Below are 12,301 nucleotides of genomic sequence, written 5' to 3' on the forward strand. Positions count from 1 at the left end.
CAGCAGCCTCCCTGGGCAGCCGCAGCCCCACACAGGATGGGGATGCTGTAGCAGCACCACCCCAACAGCAAATCCCTTCCCTCTCTTGCTGTGCCAGAGGAATGGAGAGGGAAGCACCCCTCTACTGCCTGGAGAGCTTGCCTAGCAAACTGCTGCAACCTCAGTTGCTGGCAATCAAAAGCAAGTCACACACTGTCCCCAGCAGTGGAAGGACAGGATCCTGCCCTTGACTTCAGGGCTCTGAAGCATGAACAACTCACCCCTCTCCCACAGCCTGCCATGCACTGTGCTCAGCTTAAAATATAGGCGTGGGTCCCCGGCTCCTGCTCAGTCGTGGCAATGTCCCAAAGCAGCCCCCCAAACCCTTCAAAACCCAGGGGGAAGATACCGGCTCTGCCTGGGCAGACCCTGATCAGTAGGAAGAGGCATGGACCTTCCCTCCCGGCCGTGGCTAGCAGCAGGGAGCCGGTTCGCTCCACCAGCCTGGCTCCCCAGCCTGGCTCCCCAGCCCCTCTCCCATGCTTCCCTGGGAGAGGGTCTATTCCCTTCGCTCGCTGTCTCAGTGGACAGCACGTTCTCACCTTGAGGGGAGTGGAAATGGCAGCTGGAATGTGGGCTGGAAAAAAAAAAAAAAGAAAAAAAAAAAAATCTTGAGGCTTGTCCAAACCTACTCATGTTTATATTGGAGCCTGTGAGTGACATCAGAGCAGGGAGAGTATAAACACCAGCAGGACCTACTCAGGGCTTTAAAACCTGCGAACACGCCACTGCCTCCAAACTGCCTGGGGGGTGATGTGCTGAAGTGGCGGAGGGGAGAGCAGCATGAGGCTCCAGCTGGAGAAGCAGCTCCTCTTCCTCTCCCTCCTCTGCATCCTCTCCAAGGTAAGGGAGACGGGGCCCTGGGGCGGCTTTAGCCTTACTCGAGGAAGCACCCGGTTCTTGCAAAGTGAGATGCAGGGAGGACTGGGGTCTTACAACGATCCCGGTGGCTGAGGCTGGCTGGCAGACAGACTGTATTTAGGCAGTCCCATGGGACAGAGCTATGCTTGGGAGAGACATTTGCAATTAAGCAGCAGGGTCTTAATGTCCATGGGCCAAAGGCGTCCGTTGTGCAAGTCCACGGAGCACGCAGGAATGACAGCAATGCGTTCTGTTTGCTCGCCCCATCCCTGCAGCTTTCCCGGGGCTGTGGTATGCGTCCCTGCAAGTGAGCAAGCGAGCAGCAGCTCAGCGGTAGCGGCTCCTACAGACTCCTTGGTCCCTTCCCAGGCTCCCAAGGCAGGGGGCCAAGCAGCGAGCACCAGCTTCAGCATTACTCAGCTCTCCCCCTTCCTCGGGATGCTCATGCAAAGCCAATGCCTCCAACAGGATTTGGGTTGTTGCAGTGATTTTTTTTTTTTCTCTTGGACTCTGCATGAAAATAGTTGCCTGTGCAGAAAACAGGAAAGTTTTGAAAAGTTTGGGGTATCTCAGCTCCAAGTTCTAATTGCTGCTTAAATGCCAAAGCAGACCTTCTGCAAGCAGGGATATCATGGCAGTGTCATGCCTATTTAACTCCTTTCCCAGACAGTTAAGATCTCTGATAGGAGCCACATTGTCATCTAAATACAAGATAATTACAAGGAGCAGGGGGAAATGGATTAATGGAGTTGGCTTGGCTAATCTTTCTAAAACATTGATTTGTAATAGCAGCCTCCTGAAAGATGAAAAATGCCCTTGGCTGCCTGGGTAAGCTGTGACGGAGAAATGACTCCTGCCCCAGGCGCTCATGAGTGCCTGGAGAATCACCAAGGGCCCTCGTGCCTCCAGCCCAAATCTGGCCACCACAGGCAGTCCTTCGGTCCCTGCTGCAAGTCTCTCTTTGCTTTCTGCCACACTAATAATGCTGCTCATTGATAAAACTAGAACAAGACACAGATCGCCCAGCCCATTTCAGATATATTTTATCTCCAGTACCTGGCACTGACATTTCTACAGCCCCATAAAAAACATCTGAACTGCTGCAAATGGGGAACAGATAGCACACCAGTACCTCCCTTCTCTGTCTAACTGGTCATGTCAGACCTGATGCTACTGGGAGAAACTAAGAGAAAGAAAAATGGTATTTAAAATCCACATGGTCCAGCTGAACCCATCGATCTCTTGGCAGTCTCAGCAGACAGACCAGTATCTGGACCAGCACAAGGATGAAATTTTTGGTTGCATGTTTACTGAACTGCTGCCTATGCTGCACGTGCTGGCTGTGCAGCAAGCAGAGCGTGCATGGTGCTGAGCAGCAGGGCTGCCAGAGGGTGGCTCAGAGCTGCTGCATGGGGCTCACACCGGCTGCCAGGCCAGTACTGGCGAAGAATTAACTTCCAAACTGCAGAGCCAACTCACTTGGCTTCAGGCTCCATATGCAACAGCCCTGTCAGATACGACATGACGGAAGCACAAGCACTGCCTGCAAAAGCTGTTTGTGCCAGGGTAATCGTGCGAGCAGAATGAGCCGTGGATATAAACACCTACCCGCTCAGGTGAACTCCTGCAGGCACATGCTTGGCAAACCATCGGCTGAGCCGGCAAACAAATGCAGTGCGCAGCCCTCCCGAAGCGATTACTCAGTCTAGCTAGGAGGGGAAGTGTAGCTTGCAGTCCTCAAAAACATGCCTATCTCAGGGCTCCTCGCCCAGTGGGCCAGGCCAGGCAGAGGATGCTGCAGCCAGGGACAGGCAGAGGAGGCAGCTGGACCAGGAAGGAAAGCAGTGAAGTTCGCTTGGCTTCAGTTCCCCCACCACTGATGCGATGCCCTGTTTCCTGGCACGAATGAGAGCTGTTAAGACTGTTCGGAGCGAGGTGTTGTGCCCTCACCATGTGCATTCAGCCCCTGCAAAGCCACATCTCCAGCTGGGCACAACCCACTGCCTCGGTGGCAGGCATGGGGGCAGGCTGCTTTCCCGCCCTGCCACTGGGCTGCTTAGGGCAGTGTGCGGCTGCCTCCGGGGCTGCCAGCCCCATTAAATCATCACCACGACATGGGATGTTCACCTTGTAGCTCCATCTTCCTCCTGCATATTCAGAGCAGTGGTGCATTTAAGTGCCCATCCTGCGGAGTGCTGAGCATCCCTGATTCTCCCTGGTTTTCCATAGGTGCCCATCACGCTGTGCCCTAAGGGGACAGTAGCTTTCCAGGCTGCTTCGCCATATTCCCATGGATTCGCAGAGCCCCCCTCCACCAAAAGTCTGCCTCCATGATTGAGAGAAGGTTACCTGGCTGTCCCAGTGAAATAGCAGCCGTTAGCCAAAAAAACAACGTGTATGGAATCAGCGATGGCTTTGCCTCTGCAGGTGTGTGCCCAGCTGTGCCGGAGACCATGCTACTGCCCCTGGGTGCCACCCCGCTGCCCCCGCGGGTCCCCCCTGGTCCTGGATGGCTGTGGCTGCTGTAAGATCTGCGCCCGGCGCCTGGGAGAGCCCTGCGACTTCCTCCACGTCTGTGACCAGAGCCAGGGCCTCGTCTGCGACTACAGCGCGGCTCCCGCGGGGACAGGAGCCACCTGCAACTGTGAGCACAGGGGTGCCTGCTCCCCCCGGGGATGGCCCCGTGCCCCCAGCCCAGCACACACCCCAGCTCCAGCCAGGGCCCTGACCAGCGCCCAACATCCCGCAGCACTTTCAGGGAAGAGACTAAGGTTCCGAAAGCGGCTTTATTGAGGCAGTACTGCAGCTCCAGCCAGCTCTTGTGCCATTTACCGGCTGGGGATTCAGGGGGGTTTGAGTGGGCATGGACACAGGGGTCCCAGGGATGCTGCAGTCAGCCTGCTGGGGCTGGAGCCTGGGGGTCCTGCAGGGAAATCTCAGGGAAACTTTTCCAAGCCTGAAAACCCTGAAAGGCAGGGTCAGAGCCAAAGGGCAGCAGGTTTCTCAACAACGGGTGAGCTGCTGCTTTGAAAAATCAAGAGAGATGAAAGGAGGTAGGGAAGGGAAAGAGGTTGGGCAATGCACACATTACTGCAAACCCATGTCTGTCCCATGCACCTCTCAGTCACTTCTGTTGCCCCCCTGTTCAGTCGCTTCATGCCAGCCCCACATTTTCCCCCAACAGTCCCCTCTGCCATCCACATCTCTCTGTCACTTTGTCTCTAACGGGCTTCCCTTCGCTTGCAGTTGAAGAGAGCGAGGAGGGCTGTGAGGTGAATGGCCGGGTCTATCGAGACGGGGAGGTTTTCCAGCCCAGTTGCAAACTCCAGTGCCGCTGCCTGGACGGGGGCTTCACCTGCGTCCCGCTCTGCCAGGAGGACGTCCGGCTGCCCACCCCGGACTGCCCCTACCCGCGGCGCGTCGAGGTCCCGGGGAGGTGCTGCCCTGAGTGGATCTGCGAAGCCCGGGACCAGCACCTCCTCCGGGATGCTGGGGCAGGTAAGATGCAGGACATGCCAGTGAGGGGATGCCCACACAGGTCTCTAGGGCTGGTGCCTTCACCCCAGACCATGAACATCAACAGGAGACACCTCACTGCACATTTCTCTGCCATGCAGGGCTATGCCCGCAGCACCCACCAGGCATGCTGTACAGAACCTGGCTCCAACCACCCTTTTTCCCCTCATCTCTTTTCATCCAGCCCCGGGGGCGGCGTCCCTGCTGCTGCCGTACCCCTGCCAGGAGTGGGCCACGGAGTGGAGCGCCTGCTCAGCCACCTGCGGCATGGGCTTTTCGACCCGCATCTCCAACCAGAACCGCTACTGCAGGCTGGAGACTCAGAGGCGGCTCTGCATGGCCAGACCCTGCCCGGCTCTGCCGGCAGCATCCCCAGCGGTAAGTGGGGGCGACAGGTTTGACTGAGAAAGGGAAATGCTAGCCAACATAAGCCGTGGGACCCCTGATTACCTGTGGGCACCCCATCACCTGTCCTCAGCTGACCGTACCTCAGGGAGAGATAAACGATCTCCTGAAACTTTGCTTGGAAAACAGCTGATGGCAGGTGCAGACTTGAATTTTGGGGTCTCTGGATGTCTGAATCCAAGAGCACTGGGGGTCCCACATAATCGTGAGCCACACAGGTGAGCTCGACCTGCCCCTATGGCCAGAGATGCATTTGCAGCTCCTGCCTGGTTCCCTGGGTACACCGGAGAGGCAGGGCTCTGCCATCCCTTTAATTAGCCTGGCACAGCCCCAGTGCAGACACGGTGCAAAACTGCCTTGCTCGCATGCAGCTGGCGCTTTCTGGGGCCAGGCATCTGCACTGCCACGTGCCCCTGCTCCCTGGACATGGATGACACACCACCACCCCGCTCCATCTCCCCATCACTCACCACTCTGCCTTTCCAGAGGGGAAAAGGAGGTCGCCTGTAGCCGTGCCCATCCCGGTCACATTCCGGAGCCAACGCCTCATCCCGGCAAAGAGTCTGGCAAAAGCCCACGGCACTGTGGTTTCGGTGGAGACTGAGGGTGTGTCCCTTGGGAAACTGGGGAAGAACTGATGGATTTTGGCTGCAAAGGAGGGTGGAAATAGAGAACAAGATCCCCGTGTCACCCAGCACCTGCCCCCTCTGTGTACCCTGCTGCCCCAGGCAGGGCTACCGGGCAGCATCCCTGAGTTTCTTAGGCTGAATGAAATGGGGAAACCCTGCCCCTAGCGTGAACCCACCCAAGAAACCAGGAATTGGTCCTTTCCTGGATCAGCGGGGCTTTTGGAGAGGTGGTATTGCTACCTCCACCATGTCACACATGCAGCTCTGCTCAGCAGCGACTGCGAGAGATAGGGTCTCCAGCACCTGGAAGCCCAAATCCCTGGGGGGAACCGTCATACCCTGGCTCCCCGGAGAAGAAGCAGGTACATTGGGCTGCACACCACAAGTCATTGCTGCACCAGGCTGAGCAGCTCAACCGTCCACGAGCTCGGCCATCCCACGATATCCACCCTGCAACCCAGCAGCCGCCTTCCTGGGCATGGGCAGAGGCATCCTCCTGATGGCAGCTCTAATTCACCTTCCCTGCAACTCTCCAGAATAAACACGAACCTTCCTGCTCCGCCTGGCCTCCTCCTCTCCAAAGCGCTGGCGGTTTGGCAGGGCTTCGGCGAGTGAGGAGCTCAGACGCAGGAGACACAGCTCCGCAGCACCAGACATACCGCCTGCCATCCAAGCACATACCCCGTGAGCCAAGGCCAAAAGAAAAGCAAGAAAAAGAGAAAACAAATCACAAAGATGAGTCGGGGCCGTCTCCCAACAGGCTGGAGCTGCTCCAGCTATGCAAGAGTCGGCGCAGGAGAGCTGCTTGGCAGCTCTGCCTTTACTTTCTCACAGAGATATTCCTTCTGCGTGACTGAAAAATGAAACCCAAATGCCCTCTAACGGCCTCGCACAAGCGTGCAGAGGGAACGCGTGTCCCACAGAGGGGTGAGAAGGGCAACTGGAAAGGAGCAGCAGTTTAGGTGACATGTCCAGGCGAGATATGGACAGTTTAGATGTGTATTCGTGGAACTGAGAATAAAGATATGCTCATCTAGGTGTGGAGCTTGTCTGGGCCTGTCTGTGCGGTGTGAGCCTGGCTCCGGTGAGCCCTTGGGAGCCCTGCTGCTCACAGCCAGCTCAGCTGCTATAGAAAAGGCCTAACCCAGGATGGGGCAGCTTCGAGGCACCTCAATCAGGCTGCTTAGAATAAGGAAAAAAAAAAAAAAAAAAAAATCAGTGAATCAAAGCACTGAAAACATCATTACAGTATGTTATATCCTGGATTAAATTCTGTCCCTTTGCTTTTGTCCACCCATGAGCTCCACCTGCTCTGCTGATGACACTAGCCCTGGCCATTGCGGTGCCTGGGTCTCCACTCACTGCCGGGACACGTGGGAGAGCATGGCATGGTGCAGGCTGCGTTACTGCTGGGTCTGCAGCCCCAGGCACAGCCCAGGCCACACTTCTTCTCAGCCTCCCTAAAACCAAAGCCCAAATTTTCCCCCTGTTAACTCATCCCTCCTCCCACCAGCCCCACACCTCCTCTGGTCACCCCAGACCAGGATTTCCCCAGCATCATGCCACCATCATAGAATCACTTAGGATGGAAAAGACCTTCAAGATCATCGAGTCCAACCATCATCCATGCCCACTAAACCGTGTTATGGAGTACCCCGTCTATGCGCTTTTTGAATACCTCCAGGGATGGTAACTCAACCACTTCCCTGGGCAGCCTATCATCACCAGTTGTCTGTCCTCCCAACCCAGGCCAATGCGATACTGGGGCAGATTTGGGGGTGCAGGGGCAAAAGGATGAATGCAGAGGGAGCTTCCCTCTCCTGCCCAGCAAAAAGCCTCCCTACAAGCAGCAGGAAAGGCAGCCAGGCCAAGGCAGCAGCTCACCCACTCCCCTGGCCCCTGCAATTGCTGAAAATAAAGTCAAAGATGCTTTTCAGTCATCTGTTGGGGGGAAAAAGAAAATAAAATAAATCTCACTGCTCATGCAGTAAAACATTGCTTACAAAGAGAATTACTTACTGTGATCATCTGGTGTTCTGCCCGAATACAAACCATTAATTCAGTTTGATACAGGGCACGTGGTGAACCTCTGGCAGGCAGCAAATCGCAGAATGAACGTGGCCCGGTCTGCAGCTTTTGTTGACTTTTTTCACCTCTGCAATAGCTGTGCCAAAAAAGCAGTAACACAAGGCTCATGTAGACTTTAAAACCACAATATACCTTGACTGACATGGATAAAACATGTTCTGTGCACTGCAAATCTTGTTTTTTAAGCCACTTCTTGTTTGAGCATGTTGGGACACGGACACCAAGGCCGGGTAGGCTGCCAGCAGGGAGTGCTGCCAGAGCTGTCACCCCCTCCCAAATCCTGCCCAGCCACCTCTGGGTGATGGTAGAAATCAAAAGGTCACTTTTTAAGCAGCAACCTGCAATTCTCATCTCAAACAGAAATGACTTGCGCACCTCTGCTATAATTTTCTTCTTTTTTCTGCAAATTGTCATTTCTCCCTGATTCACTGAGCAGAAAACATCGAAATAATGAATTAATGAATCCAAATAAATCAGAGTTATTTTTCGCTAAGAATACAGGGAAATCAACTCTTGCAATTTGATTGCCAGTCTCACAATATTTGCTGTTCCCTCTAAAGCCCTGCTACCCTGGAAACGTGGTTATTTGAGGATCATGTTTATTACAGCCTCTGACACAGCAGGTCCTGGGCTTTGCCTGCTCTTGTGGGGCAGCAGATAAATACTCTGCTATCCACAGATGATTATTGTCACCTGTAAAGATAAAAAAACCCAAAACAGAAGACAACTTACCCCTGTCCTCAAGGCACACTGCCACATCTGCACACATAAATGGCATGTGATTTGACAACCGTATTCCCGAACCAGTGGTGAGTAACAGATCACAACTCATTTCAGCGCAAGCACATGCAGAAGCGGAAGGAGAAACTGTGTGGTAATGCATGAGTAAACAATGTGCATCAGAATTTTTTTCCAAGCCATTCTTGTGACTGATGATTTTTAAAAGCATGGAGTTGGCTGAGAAAGGGCTGGATGAGCCCCTCGTTAAAGCTAAACATTTTCAGGTACCTCCCTGAGCACAAGACTGCAGTGCTCAATAAAAAAAAAAAAAGTGGATTGAGGCCCTTTTTTTGCTGTTGGTGAAGAGACTTGAATTGGTTGCCTGAAAGCCCATCACTCAGGTTACGTGTTTGCTTCCTGCAGGAGCTATCCCAGCCCTCTGCTCCCACACTGCCCTGGATGCGTTGGCATCAGCAGCGCTGCCGCATGCTGGAGCTGGGCACTGGAGGGGAGCACCCTGATACGGGATGCTTGGGCAGAGCTGGGCTGTAGCACCTCTACCGCAAGTGAAATCATGGGTCAAGTGAACACCTTGAACACACACGAGGCAGGCACAAGAGAGGAGCCGTGCCGCTGCGTGTGTGCCTCCAACAGGTCCAGGGAGCGGGAGATGTGGAGGGCATGGGGCTGCAGCCAGGCATGGGCAGTGCTCCCTGTGCCCTGCCCTGCTCCTTTCTTCCCATGGCACGAGGCATCCAGCCCCAAGCCTTCATTTTGGGGACAGAGAAAGTTTTACCTACGCGACTGAGAGCAGTTTGTGACCCTTCCCGTGATTACAGCAGTACTCACAGCCAGCTGCTGTCTCTGCCTCAGTTTCCCCAATGCTCTGGGACAAAGAGGACCAGTCCCACTTTGTTCCTCTCATCTCGCTGCACTTCCACACCTCCACAAAGCTGCTCTGCAAGTGCCACCCCAACCCCAGGCTGCAGGAGCAGCTGAAATGCATGGAGGCAAAGGGGGCAGGAGCAGGGCAGGACAGAGGGCTGCTTTCCTGAGGGGTGAACCCCCGTGGACTCCCTCCTCTGCTGCTGCTACTCCAGGAGCGCAGACCCACCAAAGCCTCTGCAAACCTCAGAAAAGCTATATTCTCACCCCATGGAAACATCTTTTAAGCTTCATCTCTCCAGGCACACCTGTAGTGGCTAGCTTTTATCACATAGGCAGGAAATAACATACAGCCTTTCCCATTGTTTATCTGCTCCAGCAAGCACTTTTTGGACTCCACACACTGATATTCACAACAAGCAGCTACCACCACTCCATGTCTTGGGCTTCCCTATGCTGGCCCTGACCTGCCATGCCTGAGCCCTGTCCAGCAGAGATGTTCGGCTGCTCCCAAGGAGGGAAGGGCAGTCAGGATGGCTCGGCAGACTCACACCCCTCCTTCCCCGCTGGCAGGTGAGATATCAGCCTCTTCCCACCCCCTTGCCCCAGATTAAATTCCAGGAAAGCAGGTGGCCCTGGCCCTTCCTGGGCCCAGCCCTTCACCTGAAGTTGTTTTTCCAAGGTCATTTCCCTGTGGCTGCCAGGGTAAACCTTCTCCCTTCTGATCGCTGCCCTGTTTACTCCTGTGCCTGAAGATAATGTTATTTCTGACCTCTTTTATGTGGCAGCAGCTACTCAGCAATGCAAACAGGGGCTGGCTTTCCTTGGGGCTCCTCTCTGGGGTTGCTGGTTTTAGATCTTGCCCCAACCTCACCGTGTCTGGGTGTCTTCTGTGTGACATCCCCTGCGACAGGGAAGGCAGGAGAGGAAGGTCGCAGCCTGTCTCACATTTCCTCCCCGCATGGGTCAAAACCGCTCAAAGGAAGGGGGGGGGGGAAGAGGATTTTTGTATTTGGGGAGGGATATAGAAGCAGGCAGCCAGAGCAGGTCATTGCTGCGTGCTGCAGGGAAGGTGCAGCTGTTCGGCAGGGAGTGGGGTTTACTGCCGCTTACGCCGCGGGCAGGCAGCCCGGCACACCTGTGCCTGCTGGCACTGCCTGCGGCACCGGCTGCCTGCTGGAGCGGGGCTGGCAGCACGAGCCCCGTGGAAAGCTGCCGGTCTCTGCCTTACCCCACTCCCGGTGTTTCTGGATGAACAGCCAGGCCTGAGCAGTGAGGCCAGGAGAAAGGCTGTCGGGATGGGAAGTGAGGGGCAGCTCATGGGGTGCGGGCTTCCAGCCCCTGGTCTGGAGGGATGGGGGGTTTCTCCTTACCCTGACTGGGACAGAACAGAAGCAGGCTGAAAGCTCCGGCCCCGTCATCAGACATCTCCCACCCGCTCTGAGGCAGAGCCCCTCTCCCCACTCCCTGCTCCCTTCCTCCCGCTCCCTCCAGGCACGCACGGCGTCCGAAATAGCCGGCGGCCTGCGTGTCCCCAGCGCCCGGCTCAAAATATCTCAAGTGGGCTGGCAGCAGGCGCCGAGGGAGCAGCGAGAGCCGCCAGACGCCGAGGCTCTTCGCCGAGGCAGCCCTCGCCACATCCTCCCCACGCTCCGTGGGAGACCCCCGCGCCCCAAACCCCAGGGACCGGGAGGCGAGGGCGGCCGCAGCCTGCGCCGGGGACCGCGGTGCTGCCAGGACCAGCGCTGGGCACCGTGCTGCCGGTGCCGCCCCGCCCCTGCCGCGGGCAACGGGCACCGCTTCGCCGGGCACCGGCACCTCCGAGCGCTGCCGCGACCAGCGCCGCCCCGGCAGCCGTCGCCCCACCGTGGGCAGGGCAGCCGCAGCGCCCGATGGCTGCGGAGGCTCTCACCCCGTGGCCCGGCAATGGCAGCGGGGCCCTGTGCCCCGTGGACACCGCCTTTGCCCAGAGCTTCTTGCCCACCATCTATCTGGCGGTGATCCCCCTGGGGCTGGTGGGGAACGGGCTGGGGCTGTGGCACATCTGCACCGGGCCCCGGCGTGGCGCCCGCCATCCCCTGGGCCTGCTGGTGGGCAACCTGGGCCTGGCCGACCTGCTGTACGTCAGCACGCTGCCCTTCCTCGTCAGCTACTACCTGCGGGGCAGAGTGTGGCTCTTCGGGCAGGGCTGGTGCCGGATCACCCGGGGCCTCTTCCACCTCAACCTCTACGCCAGCATCGGCTTCCTCACCTGCATCAGCGTCCACCGCTACCTGGGCATCGTGCACCCACTGAAGGCACGGGGCAGGTGCCAGGGGGCCACCTCTTCGGCGTGGCTCAGCACGATGGTCTGGGTGTGGGTCATCGCGCAGGTAGCTCCCGATTTCGCCTTCAGCAAGATGGACAACATGGGGACACGGTGCCACGACACGACGAGGCACGAGAACCTGGGCACTTACTTGCCGTACACCGCAGCCATCACTGTGACCGGGTTTGTCATCCCGTTCCTCATCATCATCGGATGCTACTGCCACGTGGTGGTGGTGCTCTGCAGGAACGACACCGTGGACCCCAGCCTCAGGAGAAGAAGCGTCAGACTGGTGATTCTCGTGATGGTCCTCTTCTCCATCTGCTTCCTCCCCTACCATATCTTCAGAAACCTCAACTTGTTGTCTCGAGGCTGGCAGCTGCAAGGATCCTGCACGCAGGCTTTAAAGAACATCTATGTTTTCTACCAGGTGACCCGGGGCCTGGCCAGCTTCAACAGCGCCCTCAACCCCCTGCTCTACGTGATGACCAGCGAAGACTGCATGTCACGTATGAGGACCATCTACCAAAGAGCCAGCCAGTCCCTGGGGCCCACCTTCAGGAGGAAAACCTCTTGCCAGACAGATGAGAAGAAGATAAGCATCATTCTTTCTGAGGAGGAGGCTTCTGATGAACTCTGAGGTACCCAACACCCCCTCCGAAAGATGAACCACTTCAGTTTACACTTGGCCCCTTCTTGGGAGCAGCCCCCCTACCTTGATGCCTGTTTTGTAGAGCAATGGTGACTGCAGCTTCACTGGCTCCAATCTCACACAAGGGATAAACAGGACTGCCAGCATCAGAGAGCAAACTGGGACTAGGTTTTAGAGCAAAGCTACTCAACCCAACAG

At 56.5% G+C, this 12,301-nt stretch overlaps 2 protein-coding genes across 2 annotated transcripts; both read left to right on the plus strand.

Annotated features, from left to right (window-relative positions):
- Positions 1 to 822: 822 nt before the first annotated feature.
- On the plus strand, positions 823 to 5,459 carry WISP2 (WNT1 inducible signaling pathway protein 2). The gene is made up of 5 exons (XM_010569798.1): positions 823 to 882; positions 3,328 to 3,544; positions 4,147 to 4,469; positions 4,633 to 4,794; positions 5,382 to 5,459. Exons 1-5 carry the CDS (start codon positions 823 to 825, stop codon positions 5,457 to 5,459), a joined length of 840 nt encoding a protein of 279 aa, XP_010568100.1.
- A 5,576-nt stretch (positions 5,460 to 11,035) lies between these two features.
- On the plus strand, positions 11,036 to 12,091 carry LOC104833131 (P2Y purinoceptor 1-like). The gene has a single exon (XM_010569707.1). It carries the CDS (start codon positions 11,036 to 11,038, stop codon positions 12,089 to 12,091), a length of 1,056 nt encoding a protein of 351 aa, XP_010568009.1.
- The last annotated feature ends 210 nt before the right edge of the window (positions 12,092 to 12,301 follow it).

This window comes from Haliaeetus leucocephalus, unplaced genomic scaffold (genome assembly GCF_000737465.1).
Source record: "Haliaeetus leucocephalus isolate CR32 unplaced genomic scaffold, Haliaeetus_leucocephalus-4.0 Scaffold273, whole genome shotgun sequence".
Lineage (NCBI taxonomy): Eukaryota > Metazoa > Chordata > Aves > Accipitriformes > Accipitridae > Haliaeetus > Haliaeetus leucocephalus.